At 46.5% G+C, this 21,959-nt stretch overlaps 1 protein-coding gene across 1 annotated transcript; it reads right to left on the bottom strand.

Annotated features, from left to right (window-relative positions):
* Window positions 1-1,590: 1,590 nt before the first annotated feature.
* C1QB (complement C1q B chain) lies at window positions 1,591-16,885 on the bottom strand. Its single transcript, XM_068241561.1, has 3 exons — window positions 16,640-16,885; window positions 8,014-8,197; window positions 1,591-7,929 (listed from the first exon to the last, which is right to left on the bottom strand). Exons 2-3 carry the CDS (start codon window positions 8,174-8,176, stop codon window positions 7,343-7,345), a joined length of 750 nt encoding a protein of 249 aa, XP_068097662.1. The 5' UTR covers window positions 8,177-8,197; window positions 16,640-16,885; the 3' UTR covers window positions 1,591-7,342.
* Between the last annotated feature and the right edge of the window lie 5,074 nt (window positions 16,886-21,959).

Here is a 21,959-nt window from a genome sequence, read left to right as displayed (position 1 = left end):
GGTTGAGAATAAATTAGAAGTTAATGAAGAATGCCATTGGGGTTGCGTTATGTGGAAACAGATGTTCTCCATGTGTGACTCCCTGTGTTGTTCCTGGAAGGACCATGCCTTGTTCCTTCCAGAGAGCTTCTGATAGCATTCAGGGCATGGACAGGGCAAGCAAGAGCATTGGGGGACCGAAACAGTCATTTATTCTCTATAGTGTGGTACAACTAGTTGCATATCCTTATGTCATTATCTGGTCTATTGGATGACCTTGGCATAATTAGAGTCTTTAGGCCCCCAAGACAGTGTTACTGAACCTCTGACTAGAAAGCGTAAGAAAGGGTCATCAGTCAGCGTACGTTAAAAAGGGGCGCTGGGAAAAAAGGGCGCCGGGTTTTTAACGATAAGCATGGATAACGTTTAAAAATGTATTGTACTGTATTTCGTTTAAAATTAATGTTTTTTAAAGTTATAAATCATTAAATAATGTGCATTAAATCGGCAATTGTAAAAACGTTAATCTTTCGTTTAAATACTGAAACGTATAATAACGTTAAAAAAAAAATTACTAAGTAACCCTCCCTGTACCTACCCCTAACCCCTAGACCCCCCTGTTGATGCCTAAACCTAAGACCCCCCCTGTTGGTGCCTAAGTAACCCTCCCTGTACCTACCCCTAACCCCTAGACCCCCCTGTTAGTGCCTAAACCTAAGACCCCCCTGTTGGTGCCTAAACCTAAGACCCCCCTGTTGGTGCCTAAACCTAAGACCCCCCTGTTGGTGCCTAAACCTAAGACCCCACTGTTGGTGCCTAAACCTAAGACCCCCCTGTTGGTGCCTAAACCTAAGACCCCCCCTTTTGGTGCCTAAACCTAAGACCCCCTGTTGGTGCCTAAACCTAAGACCCCCCTTTTGGTGCCTAAACCTAAGACCCCCCTTTTGGTGCCTAAACCTAAGACCCCCCCTGTTGGTGCCTAAACCTAAGACCGCCCCTGTTGGTGCCTAAACCTAAGACCCCCCTGTTGGTGCCTAAACCTAAGACCCCCCTGTTGGTTTTTTCGTTTAAAAATAATGTAAAAAAATGTACTGTTTTTCGTTTAAAAATAATGTTTGAAAAAAAATATTGTACTGTTTTTTCGTTTAAAAATAATATTTAAAAATGTATAAATCATTAAATAATGTGTAATCATGAGAAGCAGTAATAAAACATTAAGTCTCCGGGCGCCGCTTTTAAAACGTTATTTTTCACCGGCGCCCTTTTTTCCTATCGGGCGCCCATTAAACGATATTTATTATAGGAGTGAATGGCGGCGCCCGATTTGTCCACTAGCCTCAGGCGCCCGAATTTACTGTTTCCCATCAGTCACTCTAGCAAACATGTCACAAGGTTGTCCAGCCCTGGTCCTTGAGGACCACTCCCTGGTTAGGATTTGGTGTACACCATAATATTACTAAAGTCTAATTCACTAGGAGGTCTGAAGAGCATTGCTGATCACTTATGGTCGCATCATTTTAGCCTGACAATGGGTCGTGTGTGAGAGATGGCAGTTGGTCGAAACTTCTTGATATTTTTGAGCTTCGCCATAAAACTCTCCATAAACACAAGTCAAAGTACAATGATATTTATTGCTGACAATAAGCTTTTAAAAATGAAGATGTTGCATTTTATAATAATTATCTGGTCATCTCCCATCTGGACTACTGCAATGCCTTCCTTTCTGGACTCCCTGAGACCAGAATCCAACCCCTGCAATCTGTTATGAACACAGCTACCAGGCTCATCCACTCCTCCCAACGCTCCTCTTTACAAGTTCCTTCACTGACTTCCGGTCCCCCTCAGAATTCAATGAAACCGCTCTGCCTGGCATACAAATCAATCCACCGTACCTCCCAGGGGCATAACAATAGACCCTGCAAGGGATGCAGCTGCAGGGGGGCCCAGGAGCCACAGGGGGCCCTGTTCTTAGAGACTGACAACTAAGGATAAGGAGAGGAAAAACTTTCTGCACTCTGCACAGTTGTTGTAATGACTGCATCGGCTCAGCCACTGATAACGAATTATACAAAGTTTTGTAGACAAAGATTTGTAAACAGTCCCTATTCAGTGGGCACGGGGAGGGGGCCCCATCCAAAGTTTTTCAGGGGGGCCCAGTGATTTCTAGTTACGCCCCTGATACCTCCCCTTTATCCATCTGAGATCTCATCTAGAGATATTCCCCACCCTGCTCTCTCTGCTACTCTAACCCTCTACGGATCGGATCAGTGAATAATGGCGCACAGCGCCTATGCATAAAAATGGCGCCGCATTAAAAAGATACGCTTATAGCTATCTATCGTTAGTACTGCATAATAATGGCGCACAGGGAAAAAAGAAGAAGAACGGCACACAGTAACGTTATTTATCAATAGCGTCGTTCATATGCCAAACAGCAGACGTTATTGCGCACAGTAACGTTATTTATCAATAGCGCCCTACATAAGCCCAACTGCAGACATTATTTAACTGCAAAATGTTGAATGGATTTAATGTAACACTGTCAAGGTTAGGGTTAGGCACCACCCGGGGAGATTTAGGGTTAGGCACCACCAGGGAAGTCTTAGGGTTAAGCACCACCAGGGGGTGCTTAGGGTTAGGCATCTCCAAGGGGTGGTTAGGGTTAAGCACCACCAGGGGGGTCTTAGGGTTAGGCACCACCAGGGGGGTGCTTAGGGTTAAGCACCACCAGGGGGGTGCTTAGGGTTAGGCACCTCCAGGGGGTGGTTAGGGTTAGGCACCACCAGGGGGGTCTTAGGGTTAGGCACCACCAGGGGGGTCTTAGGGTTAGGCACCACCAGGGGGGGTTTAGGGGTTAGGGATAGGTACAGAGAGGGTTCTGTGTGTTAACGCTAAATAACGATAAGGCTTTAACGCTAAATAACGATAAGGCTTTAACGTTAAATAGCGATAAGCGACAAACGGATTAGCGGCGACACCGTGCGCCATTATTCGCAGGCACCATTTTCAAATGGATCCCTACGGATGTCTATCCATTGCATCACTTGCGAGACAACAGGACTTCTCCAGAGCAGTCTCTACTCCGTGGAACATCCTCTTTTCCCATCAGGCTTGCCCCACCTTTAACTCATTCAGCAGGCCTTAAAGGAAACCTGAGATGTTAGGCGCTGCAGTATTTATACCTACTTGGTGCTTCCTTCTGCCCCATGTGGTTCGTGGGCTCCCTCACCGTCCGCCCCGCCCACTCCATTCTCCTGTGATCACCTCTACTATTTTGGCCAGTTGTGCTCTTCTGCACAACGGGCCAAATTAGTGGAGGTGACCATGGGAGAGCAGAGTAGAGAGGGAGGAAAGCACACTCGCCTCGTAAAGTTATTTGCAACTCGGAATGTTTGCGCAGGCACAGATTGCTCCCAGCCGCGGGAGCACGCAACCGCCCCACACATTCGAATAAGAGCACAACTGGACACGAGTGGTCAAAATAGCGGAGGTAACCACGTAAGAACGGAGGTTCCGGGAAGGACGGCAAGGGAACCAACGGACCACATGGGACTGGAGGAAGCTCCAGGTAAGTATAAATACTGTTGTTCCTGCCCACTCAGGTACACCCATCCACTGGAGTTTAGACACAGAAGTAGACCCTCATGTGTATCTGACCGGCTCGGCGTCTTAGCTGTGAGCGGATGGTGCTGTGCGCGCGGCAGCAGGAGCGGTCAGTTTTACGCTATGCAAGGCTTTTATTTGAGGTATAATGTGGATGAATTGATCTGTGATGAATACTGCTGGAAGGAAAGACTTCCACTGCAGGGGAGGTGCAGCATCTGCCAGGGAAGTTGGGGACGAGCCGATAATGTTCCCTAGGTGCCTATACCAACTTACACAGGGGCGTAACAATAGATCCTGCATGGGATGCAGCCGAAGGGGGGTCCAGAAGCCACAGTGGGCCCCATCCAGAGAGACCGACAACTGAGGGCAAGGAGAGAAAATAAATTCTGTTTTTGCTCTCTGCACAATTGTTGTAATGACTGTCTCTGCTCAGGCACTGATAATGAATCACACACAGTTTTGTAGAAAAAGATTTGTAGCCAGTCCCTATTCAGTGTGCAGGGAAAGGCGCCCCATCTAAAGTTTTGCGGGGTGGGGGGGGGGGGGGGTGCAGTGATTTCTAATTACGCCTCCTGCAACTGAGGGTCTTGGCGGACGGTGAGTGTCACACTACGGGTGAGGGGGTGGCTCTGTCTGTCCGGAAAAATATCTGTATTGTGTTCTGAAATTATACAAAGGCTTCCACTGCAGTGGCTGGAAACTGAAGCTGTGATTTAGTCTCTCATAGGGTTGGTGCACACCAGAGCGGTTCTGAGGCGTTTTTAAAAAAGCTAGCGGTTTGAAAGCTGCTTGGGTAATGTATTTCAATGGGCTGGTGCACACCAGAGTGGTTCATTTTTTCCACAAATGTAAACTCAGGGGCTGCAGCATTTTTTAGATTTCTGAGGCGTTTTTGCCTCAATGTAAAGTATAGGAAAGTGGACAACCGCTCTGAAAAATGCTAGATCAGAGCTGTTGTCCAGGCGTTTTTGTTACAGAAGCTGTTCAGTAACAGCTTTAGGTGTCTGCCGCTGGGTTCCTCGTTTGCTAACCGAGCCTGTTCAGATTACAAACGCGGATGGCCACGCATGCGGAACGCAACGCGTAGGAACGCACGCCATCCGCGTTTGTATGCGTTCCGTGGCTGATCCCATCACTGAAAAGTGAATGGGACAGCCGCGCGTTTTTGCTAAATCTGCGTGCAGCATGCGTTCCCGGACCGTACTGGTCCGGAACGCATGCAATGTGAACATCAGATGCACTGCACTCTATGCACTGTCTGATGTTGTGCATATCGGCCTCCTGCACGCGTTTCCAAAACGCGGCTGGAAACGCGTGCAGTCTGAACGGGCCGTAACAATATATGACATCTGCTACACAAAAACGCTCCAAAAACCGCTCAGCATGTTTAGAAAACCTCTATAAACATGCCTGAAATTGCTCGGAAATCTACTTCAAAAATCTCTAGCGATTTGCGGATCTGCTAGAAATTTTTGGTGTGCACTGGGCCATATTGTGTGGAAGATATGGGACTGTGCAATTGACTGACACCAGTGAGTTATTCACTTAGGCATTTTTATAGCTTTACCTTTGTGGACTTAATATTTTAAAGAGGCAGTGTGTATATGTGTGTGTGTGCGTACTTTTGTCCTACATAAAGGACCACTACCCCTATTTTACTTTGTACAGATTTATAGCGCTGTATAAATCAATGATAATAATATCACCAAATAAAAATTGTAAAATTTCAAATACATACTTCAAAAATGTGCTTTACTAGTAAAATGCACTATAAATTACTTTTCTCCCATGTTCCTGTTGCTTACAGTAAGCAGTAAAAATCTGGTTTTGGACTAGTCTATTTCCTCATGGAGGATTCTCAAGGTTTTCTTTATATTTAAAAGCACTTTCTGAATCGCAGTTGCTCACTCCAACTCCCAAAATAGTGTGCAAATATGTAGTCAGGCTGATTGACCTCTCTGTATAGATCCTTTCCAACTAGTGGTTTTATAAAGGTTGAAGGAAATACTGAAAAACCTCCATGAGGAGATGGACTTGTCCAAAACCCGTCAAATCTGTCAGATTTTGACTGCTTACTCTAAGTGAGAGCAACATAGGAAACGGGTAATTTATGTACAGTACATCTTATTGCATGTTTTAATTTTACATTGTTTTTTTTTTGCGACAGTGTTCATTTCAAAACCCATCTGTTCATCATTGCTTACACGCCATCTTCATAGCTCCACCCCCACCTCCCCTATTGTCTCCCTCTTCCCCGCCCCTTAGATTGTAAGCCTATTTGACAGGACGCTCCTCCCAACGTGCTCTTCTCCACCACCATATGGACTCAGTGACTAATCTGCTATATTTAGCCCTTCATTGTTACATGACTATTTTGTGTACCATTGTTTGAGTGCTGTAATGTCTCCCATGTCTATTGTACAGCACTGCGTAGTATGTTAGTGCTTTATTAATGTAATATTAGGAAACATAACTAAATAAGACAGGGGTCCCCAAACTTTTTCCGTCAAGGGCCGGGTCAACATACTTCAAACTAATGGGGGTCCGGAGTATACATGATATGATGTAGAAAACATTACATTGAACCTAGCTAGTGTAAACTATCACCTGTTAACACATGCAGCCCTTTTGTCTCCTATTCAGGGCCGGCGCTACCATAGAGGCAAAGGGGGCAATTGCCCCAGGGCCCCAGAACATGTAGGGGCCCCCAAGGTGTCTCCTCCCATCTTGACTTTTGCTCCCTGGGGCCTCTGCAGAGTCTTTGGTAGAGTAGCTTCTCATCTGGGCTGGTGGACAGGTGAGACACTGCACTGCCAAAGACTCTGCAGGGGCCCCATGAAGTACAGTTAAGTTGGGAGGGAGGGTCAGTAGCCAGCTCAGGGGCCCAGGAGGGAAATTTGGCTGCAACAAAGGGCCCATAATGCCGCTTTTTGGTCGAGCGGTGTCTGTTGGGGAGCCCCTGAGCTAATTTTGCCCTGGGGCCCCATTGTTACTAGAACCGGCCCTGCTCCTATTTAACCAAAGCGGATATTATGCCCCCAATACAGCATGTGCAGATGGTAAAACAACTCTTTTCACCAGACAGTGAAGCATACTCAGGGATCAACCTCTCGTCCTATTGGACAGCAGTGTCCCCTGATGCGGAATTGAATTGGAAGCCAGCGAATGACTGCTCACTGGCTTCCCTGAGGATTGATGGGACCAGCCGTGCTATTCTATATTCGAGACACCAATATTGAAAGATGCATTGAATTGCATCTATAAGTAATACATTTTGTGAGTGAGGGGCCAGCGAAAAAGCCTCATGGGGCCGCATTGGGCCCGCACAGGGCCGGGCCGAGGCAGAGGCTCGAGAGGCTCCAGCCTCGGGGTGCAGTGTATGAGGGGGCACACAACTCGCTCAGCTATCATTCCCCTATTGTGTTTGAAGCAGAGAGAAATAAGAAAAGGGGTTACATGACAGTGACTGCAAACAAAATATCTAGAGATTAAGGTGTTGGGGGCCTGGGGCGCCTCTTAATCTAATAGCAATCTGTGTGATGGCTGGGGTGGGAGGGATGGAGGGGCACATTTTGGTGTCTCAGCCTTGGGTGCTGGAGGACCGTGTCCTGGCTCTGGGCCCGTGGGCCTTAGTTTGAGGACCACTGCAATAAGAGAAAGAATTGTGAGAGTAGGAGGTGCCTTCTGTGTGACTTCTACTAGGTGCTCTCTATACGTGCAGACTGAACCCCTACCCCAACCCCCAATCCTCTTGCTTTTACTCTGGGAAAAGGAGAAATCCTGAGAAGATGGTGTCTGCTCCATCTGTCCCCAAAATATTGTTCCGCTCATTGGTCTCCATCCACACCCTTTCACCGATCTCCAGCTCCAGGACCACACCACCAGTGGTCACTTGAAAAACATTGGGAATCTGCTCACAGAAGGTCACCACCTTCTCCTTCTCCTCCTTCTGCGTCGTCTGAACAAATTTGGACTTCATGATGCTGGCACAGAGGCTCCCCCTGGAGGTGGCATGATAGGTGAAGTAGTAGATGCCTTTGTGTGCGCACGTGAACTTTGCGAGCCTCGTTTCAAACTGGTCTTTGACATTGACAAGAGCGCGTTCAAAGCGGACAGGCGTATCTCTCCGTGGAGGAGGTAAAGTGGTCTTCTTCACAGAAAATGCAGAATGGACATCTGTTTTGTAATCTCCAGAGCTTCCCACCATGCCCTTCTGTCCTGGTGGCCCAGGAGGTCCTGGCTGACCTGGTGGTCCTTCAGGTCCCACCTTTCCAGGGTTTCCTGGTAGCCCAGGGTCTCCCTTATATTTTTCTTTCTCCCAACCTTCAAAAAGTCCCGGAGGCCCTGCAGGGCAAGAAATATAATATTGGAAGATGGAAGACATTACACCCCACCTCTCTCCATCCCCCATAGAAGACACAACCATACCTGCATTGCCTTTCCCCCCGTTTCCTCCATCTGTTCCATCTTTTCCAGGAATTCCGGGGACCCCCGGCAGCCCTGGCATGTAGGCTGGACAGCTCTGTGCTGCGGAGAGTGAGGAGGAGTGGAGGAGCATGCTTACTATGAAGAGCACTGAATAGGCCACCATCTTGAATTCTAAGCGAAAGTGCTGTGAAAAGGAGAGCGAAAGTATTAATATCGTACACAGCTGTTTATTTCTTTTATTTAATAATTTTTTTAAAATAAATTTGGCAATTTTTTTATTTATTTTGTGTTGTGCCCTTCCTCCCCCCGCCAGCTTCAGCCTATGACAGCCGATCACTCCCCAGCCTATGGAGGCACCAGTACAGTGCTGCTGCAGATTGCAGCGCTGTACACAATTATTAGACGGCGGTTTTGCCGTCTAACAGTCTCCGAGCGGCGATTGCCGCTGTGAGACTGAAGCTCCACCTTCCAAGCAGGAGATGCGCGTGCAGCCTGCGGGCACTCTCCTGCTAGCCCTATAGAAGGCCGTTCAAGCCAATCGGCGTGGAGCGGTCCCGGGGCTGCCGCCGCATCCACGCCAGTTGGCATGGAGCGGTCGGTAGTTAACCCAAGTCTGCTTCCATGAAAGCAGGCCGTAGAAACACTGCAGATTTATTGCAGGATTTGTATCTGTAACACAGGAATGTTTTTCTTTAAAGGGGTCCAGTGGAGGTGCTCAAAAGATAAAATCAGACACTTACCTGGGGCTTCTATCGGCCCCCTGCAGCTGTAATTTCCCATGCCCTCCTCCGATGCTCCATTCCCCGCCGCTGGTCCTGGTCTAATATTCGTCTATATAGACCAATAGTGCTCGCTCCCGAGCGCGTCATCGGGAGCTTACTGCGCAGGCGCAGTACGAAGTTTTCTTGTACTGCGCCTGCGCAGTAAGCTCCCAATGACGCACTCGGGAGCGAACACGCGCGCAGCTGCAGTGTAATTTGTTGCGTAATTACACCAGGACCAGCAGCAGGGAACAGAGCATCGGAGGAGGACGGCGCGGGACATTACAGCTGCAGGGGGCCGATAGAAGCCCCAGGTAAGTGTCTGATTCTATCTGTTTAACCCATCCAAAGAACTCCTTTAAAGTAAGCCAGAGATCAAAATATATAAAGAATCGATACTTACCCAGGGCTTCCTCCAGCCCCATAAACACGTGTGAGTCCCTCACCGTCCTCCCGCGGTCTGTCGCTCAGCTGCAATCAGCCCCGGTACCTCGAGTCAGTCCGGGTCTACTGCGCATGCGTGCACCTCCTGCACATGCGCAGAAGTCCCAGGCTGGACCATTTATTAAGCTGTTGCTTGTCTTATAGAACACAGAGGAAGTTTTGCGTTCACATCTGCTTTAAAAAATATCATAATATCAATTATTCCTGATTCTAGCACTTGCATCTCTATAACTCATTAGGAGGCAAGAGGCAAGAGACTAGCCCATTGCTCTCAACTGTCCCTCTTTCCTCCTCATTTGTCCCTCTTTCAGGACTTTGTCCCTCTTTCTATGTAAATATATGTATTTTTCTCTACTGAAAAAATGTGTTTGATTGACTCTAAACTTTATTCCCATGCTTTAAATTAAAATTATTAATTTTAAAATGTTAATATGAAGGAAAATGAACCAGGATAGAAAGGACCAGTGTGGTTTGAATTATAAAACAACATATTTTTCTTATGAAATCTTTATGGTATGTGCGACTAGGGGGTGTGACAGGGGCGTGATCAGGGGTGTGGCAAGGGCATGGCTTAAGTGTCCCTCTTTGGCTGCATTTCCACTTGTGCGGTGCGAATTTCGCATGCGGGTCCATGCGAATTTACATGGATGACGATGCATGCGAATTTAACCATGGCAGTGCTGGTGTGCTTTTCCATTGTTTCTATGCGAATTCGCATGAAAATTCGCATACTCAAACCTCATGCGAATTTGCTATTAAATACATTGTATGCGATTTGCATAGCGGTATGCGGTATGCGAATTCTGATGGCTCTGCCAAGCGAATTTTTTCTGCACAGAAAAACGCAAAGGAATCCTGACAAGTGGAAACAGTCCCATTCACTTGTATTGCTATGCAAATTTGCATGCGAACACCGCATGCGAATTCACGATAGTGGAAATGTGCCCTTTCTCATCTCAAAATGTTGAGAGGTATGCTAGCCTTTACTGAAACACTGAACAATCTGAATAAGGGGGTAGCTATTAATAGGTGGGGAAAAGTGGGAGTTGTTCCATGATTAAAATGTCACCTGAAAGATCTAAAAAAAGCAGGTAAACGCTTCTATATTGGATGGAAGATCAGAGAAAGGAAGGCTAGCTTTTATTGTAATGGATGATGTGGACTCACTATGTCATCTGGTGGTCCTGCAACTCTGCAAGGAGTCTGGTACACCTTATAATTAGGGGTTAAGTCAGATTTGTGGGAAATCTGTCTTTAACCACTTCGGTACCAGCAGCCTCTGCCTTCTTAAAGAGACTCCGTAACAAAAATTGCATCCTGTTTTTTATCATCCTACAAGTTCCAAAAGCTATTCTAATGTGTTCTGGCTTACTGCAGCACGTTCTACTATCACCATCTCTGTAATAAATCAACTTATCTCTCTCTTGTCAGACTTGTCAGCCTGTGTCTGGAAGGCTGCCAAGTTCTTCAGTGTTGTGGTTCTGTGATGCATCTCCCCCTCCAGGCCCCTCTCTGCACACTGCCTGTGTATTATTTAGAATAGGGCAGCTTCTCTCTTCTCTCTTATCTTTTACAAGCTGGATAAATCCTCCTCTGACCTGGCTGGGCTTTTACATACTGAGGAATTACATACAGGCAGAGTTGTCTGCACTCTGCAGGAAGAAACAGCCTGACACTTCAGTGGAAGATAGCTGCAGGGGGAAAGAAACACACAAATGATCTCTTGAGATTCAAAAGGAAGGGTGTATACAGCCTGCTTGTGTATGGATGTATTTTCTATGTGTGGACATACTGTAGATCAACCTACTTCCTGTTTTGGTGGCCATTTTGTTTGTTTATAAACAAACTTTTTAAAACTGTTTTTAACCACTTTTAATGCGGCGAGGAGCGGCGAAATTGTGACAGAGGGTAATAGGAAAGGTCCCCTAACGCACTGGTATGTTTACTTTTGTGCGATTTTAACAATACAGATTCTCTTTAAGGACCAGAGGCTGCTGGTACAGTAAAACAGCGCTTCCCGACGGATCGCCGCAAAAATCCGCCGCTCCTGCCGTTCTTTCCCCGCTGCAGGCTGCTCTCTCTGCCGTCTCTATGACGGCAGCGCTGTGCGCCGGTCAGGAGCCGCTTTTATTGGCTCCTGACTTTGTCAATCAATGTAAGCCAATAGAATTGGCTTACAGTGATGACAGGGCCAGGAGCCAATAAAAACGGCTCCTGACCTGCTCACAGAGCTCGGCCGTCATAGAGATGGCAGGGCGAGCGAATTGCGGCGGGGACAGAGCGGCTCGGAGTCTATGTCCAGTCAGGGCCGCAGCACCACCTGCTGGACGTAGATTCGCACTGCGTCGGTCCAGGAAACTGGAAAACTGTTTACTCACCTTCGGTAGTTTTCCTTTCCTAGTGGTTGTCCATGTCAGTATACGGCGGGGCTTTGCCCAGTAGTATACTGACATGGCAAACACTAGGGAAAGGTTAAAGTGGAGCTGTCAGCTATACTATCTTAGAAAAAACAAACACATATATTAGAAGATAAGTACTTGCTTTACTTACATAGCATGTGTAGTGCATTGTCCACTTGATTTTAGTGATTTTTCTATAGTAAAAAAGAGAAAATCCTTCTTAGGATTTTCCATTTTGTCTGTGTCTCTCTTGAAGCCAATCCTGACATAATTTCCTCCCTTACTTGTCTGTGTTTGCATTGGCCGCCCTCCTCCCAGTCTTCAGACACTCCCACCCAGCTCTGCAACAGAAAGTGCATTGAGAAATATTGACCAATCAGAGAGGAACAGAAGTGTGGGAGGGAAAAACAGGAGGGAAAGAGGCTTCAGCCAGTCAGACTGCATTAGTTAAATGAGAACTGTAGTCAGAGTTATATGGAGGCTGCCATATTGATTTCCTTTTAAGCAATACCAGTTGCCTGGCAGCCCTGCTGAGCTATTTGCCTGCAGTAGTGTGAATCACACCAGAAACACGCATGCAGCTAATCTTGTCAGATCTGACAAAAATGTCAGAGACACCTGATCTGCTGCATGCTTGTTCAGGGTTTGTGGCCAATACTATTAGAGGCAGAGGATCAGCAGAACAGCCAGGCAACTGGTATTGCTAAATAGGAAATAAACATGGCAGCCTCCATAACCCTCTCACTACAGAGGGGTAAGTAAAGAAGAAAAAAAGAAAACCCAGCATGCCCTGCAACTTCCTTTGTGTGGCAGATGTACCAAATAAAAGCCAGGGAAACTGGGGGATAATGTTTTATGGAGAAGAAAAATAAGAGTGATTTTTAACTTTTGGATTGCCTGGTTAGCATCCTTATTAATTATTTACCAGATAAAAAGGAAAGACTGATTTTTGATTTTATGCCCGACTGTTAAGGCTCATACACACATCAGACTATAGTCCTTGGAAAATGAAAGATCACAGACCAATCTTACCACCCTTCATGTAGTATGAGAGCCATACTCTACACAGTCTATTCTATGGAGCTGAACTCCCCATCAGACAGAAATCTTTGCAAGATGCTGCACACACAGATGCTGTACAGACACAAAAGATCAGTATCTGCAAAAGATCCGTTCCTGCAAATTGCATTCATAGTCTATGATATCTGCAGATCATCATACACACCTTGTTTAACATTCATCTGCAGATCAAACAATCATCTGCAGATCTGAAAATCCATCCTGGTGGATCTGATCTGCAGATGAATGTCTGTTAAGCAAGGTGTGTATGATGATCTGCAGATCTCATAGGATATGAATATAATTTGCAGGAACAGATCTTTTGCAGATACTGATATTTTGTGTCTGTACAGCATCTGTGTGTGCAGCATCTTGCAAAGATTTCTATCTGATGGGGAGTTCAGCTCCATAGAATAGACTGTGTAGAGTATGGCTCTCATACTACATGAAGGGTGGTAAGATTGGTCTGTGATCTTTCATTTTCCAAAGACTATAATCTGATGTGTGTATGTGGCCTTACTCTTCAAAGGGGAGCTGAAGTCTTGAACAGGACAGATGGAAAACATAGAGAAATGCACCCTGAATGTATTCAGGGAGTTTAGCCTGTCTAATTCCCACTCATCTGTGACTACTTGCTACTGTAATGTGATCTCTCAACATAGGGTTAACATCCTGTGTTTACAAATTACTATTATTATTTTTAAAGCGCACCTGAACTCAGCACTTCCTCTCTGCTCTACAAGATAAACAATAGCATAATAACCTTTAAAGAAAAACATTTATTTGTTACACCTGATACAAATCCTAAAAGATAAGCAACAGCATAATAACCACATTTCTTTGTTACAGCTGATACAAATCCTGCAGTAAATCTGCAGTGTGTCTACTTCCTGCAGATTTACAGATATTAAAGGGGAACTTCAGCCTAAACATGAAGCTACATTTAGTTATATTAATTAAAATAGATAGGTAATATAATCTCTTAACCAGCCTGTTTTAAAATAACAGGCAAATGTTTGTTATTTCATGGGGGCAGCCATCTTTTTGGTTGAAAAGAGGTGGCAGGGAACCTGAGACACAGTTCCAACTGTCCTGTGTGCTGATCACCCCTCCCAGCTGTGAGCGCTAGGCTTCAAATCTTAAATTCAGAATTAGAAAAACAAAATTTGCACCAAAACAGCAGAAGGAGAACAACAACATCTGAAATCCCATCATGCTTTGCACAGCATCAGGGGAAAAATGCCTGGGCAGTTTTCTTCTGTGCAGCTAAAAATGAGGCTTGGGTGGGAAAAACAAAGTTCTGATGTTGTGAAACTGTTAAAGATACACCAAGCCTTTTCCATGCTGCTGAGTAGATTTTTAGTCTGGAGGTTCACTTTAAGCAGACACAGGGTTAACATGCTGTTTTTACCAATTATCTAAAAGATAAGCAATAGCTTAATAAACATTTAAAGAAAAACATTTCTTTATTACAGCTGATACAAATCCTGCAATAAATCAAATCACCACCGTAATTTGAAAGCAGGAAGTAGGCACACTGCAGATTTATTGCAGGATTTGTATCAGCTGTAACATATAAATGTTTTTCTTTAAGGGCTCGTTTCCACTGTTGCGGTGCGGAATCGCCTAGATTCCACTGCGAACGAAATCGCATGCGGATGCGTTTCTGCATGCGGGTTTCCCGCGATTTCGCATGCGATTTCGCATGGCTAAGAAGCAGGCGAATTTAACCATGTCACTGCCTGTGTAAATTTCCATAACATTACATGCGAAATCGCACGCAAAATCGCGGGGAAAACTGCATGACAAAGTCGCATGCGATTTCCCTATTAAAAGCATTGCGGGCGATTCGCCCGCATTCCAGCCGCACGCGAAATCTGACGGCTCTGCCGTGCAGTTTTCCCCTGCACACCAAAACGCACCCGCATGACGCACAAGTGGAAACAATCCCATCCACTTGTATTGCCTATGCGAATCCGCATGCGGTGCCCGCATGCGGATTCGCTATAGTGGAAACGAGCCCTAAAGGTTATTATGCTATTGCCTATCTTTTAGAGCAGAGAGGAAGTTTTGAGTTCAGGTCCACTTTAAATTTTTGGGGGTCTATATCGGGTGGCTTTCCAATACTCCTATCTGCGGGGTGGCGGGTGATGAGAGGGGTCGCAACATTTACCAAATGCTATCTGGGGTGGAGAACTGTGCGCCCCCTTATCTCCTCCCCAGATTGTCCATTGTCACAATCACAGATCAGAGGAGACAATACTGTGCAAATCACAACAGGTACGAACACCTAAATCGAAGTACCATGCCTGCCACATACCACGCCCTGCCACGTACCACGCCCTTCTATATACCACGCCCTGCCACATACCACGCCCTGCCAGTACCAAGCCCTTCTATATACCACGCCCTGCCACGTACCACGTCCTGCCACGTACCACACCCTTCTCTATACCACGCCCTGCCAGTACCAAGCACTTCTATATACCATGCCCTGCCACGTACCACGCCCTTCTATATACCAAGGCCTGCCATGTACCACGTCCTGCCATGTACCACACCCTTCTCTATACGACGCCCTGTCATGTACCATGCCCTGCCGCTTACCATGCCTGCCACGTTCTATGCCTGCCACATACCACGCCCTGCCACGTACCATGCCCTTCTATATACCACGCCCTGCCACATACCACGCCCTGCCACGTACCATGCCCTTCTATATACCACGCCCTGCCACGTGCCACGCCCTGCCGCTTACCATGCCTGCCACTTACCATGCCCTTCCATATGCCACGTCCTGTTACATACCGGGCCCTTCCATATATCACGCCCTGCCAGTAACACGCCCTGCTGCAAAACATGCTGAGGGTAGGAACACACTAGGCAGAATTGCAAATTCGTTTTCCATAGCGCATAGTGGAAAACATATATGTGATTCTGCCTAGTGTGTTACTTCCTCAGATGTCCTTCAAGAGGACGCATTATACACCACAGCCTGAAGGTGGAGACACACTACACCATGTTCATAATAGAGTAGATTCAATATAAACATTAAATATAATGAAACTCTATTAAAACTCTGGTGTTTGTGAGATGGATGTTTGCAGGCGTACTGGGGCTGTGGGAAAGAGCACTATGTGAGCAATATTTCCATAGCTTTGTTCTACAGCATTGAAATGCTCCCTGACATCTGCAGTGCGCCCTTAGGCTGGAGCCTCTCTCGCCTCTGCCTCAGCCCGGCCCTGCTGCCACTATCCCTTTGTGCCCCTCCTGGGTCTCTGAGATGGCTGACATGCCTGACTGTCCTCAGAGGAGCTCACAAGTACCATAGTCATAGTCTAATGTCCTGCCATATTATTATGTATTTATATAACACTGACATCTTCTGCAGCACTTTACAGAGTACATAGTCATGTCACTGACTGTCCTCAGAGGAGCTCACTATCTAATTCTACCATAGTCATAGTCTAACGTCCTACCATATAATTATTATGTCTTTATATACATCTTCTGCAGCACTGAACAGAGTACACATAGTCATGCCACTGACTGTCCTCAGAGGAGCTTACAATCTAATCCTACCATAATCATAGTCTAATGGCCTACCATATTATTATTATTATGTATTTATACAGCAGTGACATCTTCTGCAGAACTTTACAGAGTACATAGTCATGTCACTGACTGTCCTCAGAGGAGCTCACAATCTTATCCCTACCATAGTCCATCATAGTCTACTCTTAGGCCAATTTTAGGTGGAAGCCAATTAAATTATATGTATCTTTTTGGAATGTGTGGGAAAATATACAAACCCCATGCAGATAGTGCCTTGGCTTGGATTTGACCCAGCACTGCAAGGAGAAAGTGCTAGACACCATGCCACCCAGTTGAGCAGCGTCTGAGCTTGATGGTCACAGGGAGATGCCCATCTCCAGGGCATGAAGATAGGAGAGGAGTACTTACCTTCCTGGCTGGATGGGGAAACTTCTTGATTGGCAACACCTCTTGAGGTTCCCTCTAGTTGGATGGAGACACCTCTTAATGTGAGGTACCTTCTAGCTGGATGAAGCACCGTCCTCTTGTGCTTCCTTCTAGCTGGATGAAGTACCGACCTCTTGAGGTTCCTTCTAGCTGGATGAAGTACCGACCTCTTGAGGTTCCTTCTAGCTGGATGGGGCTCCTCTCGTGTATTGCAGAAGCAGAGATTGCACAAGCATCACCAGAAGGAAGCAGAAATCAGAAGATAATTATACAGATTAAGGAAACTAACCAGATTCCACAGATTCAACAATTCTTACATTTCACAATCTCTGCCTTCTTCCTCATCAACAATAACAAATATAAAATAGTGTTTCTGGTGGAGCGATTACAGGATTGCAGCTGAAGGATAGTGTGGTGAACGGTATAAATCTCAAGATTTGGACACAAGATGTCCACTGAATCACCATTTGGCATGCCTGACGTATGATCAGCAGAAGCCCACTTTAACCTACACAAACTAGAGGGAAGAGTCTTTCCTTAACTTAGTATCAGAAAACAGGTATCCTTCCTTGCAGTGGAAACACTGTCCTCTACACACAGGCTAATGGCTCCATAATGAATGCCGTGTGAGTGATGTGCATGAAGCTTCTAGCAGGCATCAGTTCTCTGGAATCGTTATCTTAAGGTGCCCACGTACTTGTTGTATATGTTGACAGGGGCGTAACAATAGACCCTGCAAGGGATGCAGCCACAGGGGGGCCCAGAACCCGCGGGGTGGCCTCATGGGGAAAGACTGACAACTAAGGGCACAATAGTTCTAATGGCTGCATCTGCTCAGCCACTGATAAGGAATCATACAAAGTTTTGCAGACACAGATTTGTAGACAGTCCCTATTCAGTGTGCAGCAGAGTATTGTGTACAGCGCTCAGCTCCTCAACCTCTCTGCCCGTCCCCAAGTGCTGTGTACTGTAGTGATTCTGGAGAAGTCTGCAAAGCCAGTGCTGCGCCATCAGAGATGGACAGAGTGAGTGTAATAAGCTGAAGCCTGGAGCACACTCATCTGTTGGTTTTCTGCACACCAGGGGCTTGATTCACTAAACCGTGATAACTCAAATATCACACCTTATCAACAATATCACACCTTATCAAAGATCACACCGTATGAAAAGATATCGCATCTTATGAAAAGATATCACACTTTGGGCTTTATTCACAAAGCCGTGATAACTCTTATCGCGGTCACGCTAGCATTTTGCGTGCGCTATAACGTGTGTAACGGTTTTTGCACGCAATCGGAATTTCCGCTCAAAAATGATCCTGTTTCGTGTGAAAACCCGACCGTTTTTGCGTGAAAATTTGTGATTGCGCACAGAAACCTTTACGCGTGTTATAGCGCGCACAAAACGCTAACGAGACTGTGATAAGAGCTATCACGGCTTTGTGAATCAAGCCCCTTATCAAAGATATCACACCTTATGAAAGTTAACATTCCTTATCAGTGTAGTATAGCGAGCGCTAGGAACTTATGCCTGCTAATTGGCAATGGCACTCGTCCTGCCCTGAGCCCCTGCGGGTTCGTAGCGCTCGCTATGCTACTCTGATAAGGTATGTTAACGTTGATAAGGTGTGATATCTTTGATAAGGTGTGATATTTGAGTTATCACGGTTTAGTGAATGAAGCCCCATGTGTGTCTGTATGTGTGAAAACATGCATGTTTTATCATAGAAGCTAATGTAATTGATAGAGAAAATGTGCACAGTGCTTCACTGCTGTTTGATTTTATCTGCATGGGGAAAACACATTCAAGTGTGCAATAGCCAATTGAATAACAGTGGTTCTCGGTTTAGCTGCGCAGAAAATAAGGGGGGAGGGGGCCCCATCCAAAGTTTTGCAGGGGGGCCCAGTGATTTCTAGTAACGCCCCTGTATGTTGCCCATCAGGGATTGGGACTTGATCCCCTAGGGTGACATCACTGGGCGGGCCAGCACAGACACGTGTCAGCTGTGTAGCTGACAATGCATTCTGTTGCTGTGCAGTGGGGCGGGGGGATGACAGGGCAGCGCATTTGTGACATCACGCAACGGACAGGGGCGCGGCGTCTTCAAAGAAGTTAGCAGTCTGTTGGGTGAGTAGATCTGCCAGGCGGATTGCTCACAGGTTGGGGTCCGGGGCCAGGGCCCGGCACTGTCATACAGGCAAAGGGGGCTGTTGCCCCAGGGCCCCTGACCTCTGCAGGGGCCCCTGCACCGCCGGACCCCACCAAGTTGTCTCCTCCTGTAGCAGCATTAATCACTCACATGTCTTGGTGGGTGGCGGCTGCACCGTCTGTGCTCTCTTAGCCACGCTGTCTGCTTCCTCTCCATCCAGCGTGTGTTTACACATAACATCTATCTCCGGCACGGAGATAGAAGAGGCAGACAGCGAGGCTGAAGAGTGCATGGACGGTGCAGCTGCCCAGGACAGGTGAGTGACTAATGCTGCTACACAGGAGGGGCAATGGGGTAATGACTGTGGGGGAGGGGGGTTAGGGGGCCCCCCACCACTTAAGTTTGCCTCAGGGCCCTGGGGTCCCTTAAACCGGCTTTGTCAGGGGCTGCTGTACATACATATTTAATAATCGTTGATCATTGAGAAAAAGAAACAAGTTCCATCAGGCACTGCAGTTGATTTGTACTTATTTGAGATCCAAACGTGATGTGGATCACAGTATGTGAATTCCTTGTGTTCATAGGTACAGTAGGTGTATAAGTCATAAGCAAACAACTTGTGCTAAGATGACAAAGTCAACATTTCTGCATAATATAGATGTCCTACCATATCAGAGGGTGACTAATGAAAGGACTGCATAACTCGTAGTGCCGGTAGACCACACACTCTTCGAAATTTATTATTATTATTTATTGTGTTTATAAAGCGCCAACATATTACGCAGCGCTGGACATTAATTTAGGTTACAGACAATATTTAGGGGTGACATACAGCAATATGACAATACAGGAATACAAGAAAGACGAGATCACACAGCACAGTATGGGCTTGATTCACAAAGCGGTGCTAACCTACTTAGCACGTCTAAAGTCTTTAGACGTGCTAACCAGGGTGCTAAGTAGGTTAGCACCGAATTATCTGATTCAGAAATTCGGTGCTAACCTACTTAGCACCCTGGTTAGCACGTCTAAAGACTTTAGACATGCTAAGTAGGTTAGCACCGCTTTGTGAATCAAGCCCTATGTGTACAAGGTAATGCTTAGTCAGTCACTGGAGGGGAGCATGGAGATTAGGCAAGTTAGGTTCACTCAAATGCATAGCATGGCTGCACAGTAATGGAGGTGCATGATCAGGTAGGACACAAAAGGAGGAGGACCCTGCCCAAAGGCTTACAATCTAGAGGGAGAGGTAAGGACATGAAAGGTAGGGGACCAGAGTTCAGATGTGGGTTTAGAGCAATTGTGAGGGGTGGTAGGCCAGAGTGAAAAGGTGAGTTTTGAGGGCCTTCTTGAAGGAGGGGGCTACCCTAATGGGTGGAGGTAGGGAGTTCCATAGTGTTGGAGCGACTCTTGAGAAGTCTTGGAGGCGTGCATGGGACTGGGTGATGCGGGGGATGGTCAGGCGAAGTTCATTGGAGGAGCGGAGTGAGCGGCTTGGTGTGTATCTCTGAGTAAGATCAGAAATGTAGGTTGGATAGGTTTTGTGGACGGATTTGTAGGTCAGACACAATATCTTGAATCTGATTCTGGACTGGATAGGAAGCCAGTGGAGGGATTCACGGAGGGGAGCCGCCCTGGTGGAGAGATGGGAGGAGTGGATAATGCTGGCTGCCGCATTCATGATGGACTGCAGTGGGGCTATTCGGGTCATAGGGAGGGCATGGATGAGGAGTTTGCTGGTGGCAGAGGTCAGGAAAGGGTGACTCTTACAGATGTTACGAAGGTGGAAGTTGCAGGACTTTGTGAGGTTTTGGATGTGGAGAGTGAAGGACAGTGCGGAGTCCAGGGTGACACCCAGACAGCGGGCTTGAGAGGTAGGGTAAATGGTAGTGTGGTTAACAGTGACCTGCACATCTGGGAGGTTCAGGGATGACCGGGGTGGGAAGATCATAAATTCCATTTTGTCTAGATTTAGTTTCAGGAACCTAGCGGACATCCAGGAGGAGATGGCAGATCGGCAGGAGGAGACCTTGTCCATGGTAGTGGTGAATATGTCAGGGGTGTGGAGGTAGATTTGGGTGTCATCTGCATACAGAATTGTTCCATATTTAACAATCGGCTGAGATGGCTCAGACCATACACCTCACACACTGCGTCAAATTGGTCTACATGGGTGTCGCCCCAGAACAAAGCCTCTTCTGAAGAAGAGAATAAGCAGACTAACGACATGGATTACTGGAACCATTTCCTGTGGTCTGATGAGACCAAGATAAACTTATTTGGTTGAGATGGTGTAAGGTGTATGTGGTGACAACTAGGTGAGGAGTACAAGTGTGTCTTACTTACAGTGAAGCATGGTGGTGGGAGAGTCATGGTTTGAGGGAACCATAAAGAGCATGATCCCCTACCTTTGGAAACTGGGCCTCGTGTCAGTATTCCAAAATGCTAACGACCCCAAACACACCTCCAGACTGCATGTAGACTACACAACAAACACAGAGCAGTGGGTAAATGGAATTTGATGTTATGGTTGATAATCCCAGTTTAAGGCAGTGCTGGAAAACAATGGTGGGCACACAAAATTAACAGAATTTGGACATTCTTCACTGAGGGCCCTTTCCCAGTAGCTAACGTGCGCGCAAACCCGATTTCATGCAAGCGTTATGATGCACGGCATGGCAACAGGAAGTTGCAGTTCAACGCGAATCAGTGGCGCTAGTTCTAATTCATCTGACGGTAAAAAGCCGGCGCTGGACGATTAAAAGCGCCCAGAGGCGTTACAACGCAACCCTCTGGAATGCTTTGTCTAATGTGAAAGGGATCATGAAGTAAGTAGACTTTCATGTTACCTTTCTTACCGCATCCTAGGTGTGTGAAAGAACCTTTCGGGGTGTACTCACTTTTGTGTCCAGTGGTGTAGACAACAATGGCTGTGTGTTGAGCAGTGGCATAGCTAGATCATGGGACCCCACAGCAAAACTTTCATGGGGTCCTCAGATAAAGACACTTTTAAGCAACGTCACCTGCCCTATGGATATGAGTTAACTGGGCAATTTACATCACGCAATCAAAACTGCACCTACCGGTAGTTCATGGGCTCTGAGACAAAGTCAGAGGGTAGAGAAACGCAAAATAGTTAATGGTGAATACATT

The sequence above is a fragment of the Hyperolius riggenbachi genome, chromosome 6 (assembly GCF_040937935.1).
Source record: "Hyperolius riggenbachi isolate aHypRig1 chromosome 6, aHypRig1.pri, whole genome shotgun sequence".
NCBI classification, from domain to species: Eukaryota; Metazoa; Chordata; class Amphibia; order Anura; family Hyperoliidae; genus Hyperolius; species Hyperolius riggenbachi.
The sequence above is the reverse complement of the archived record's forward strand: the minus strand, read 5'-3'. Positions and strand labels throughout refer to the sequence as shown.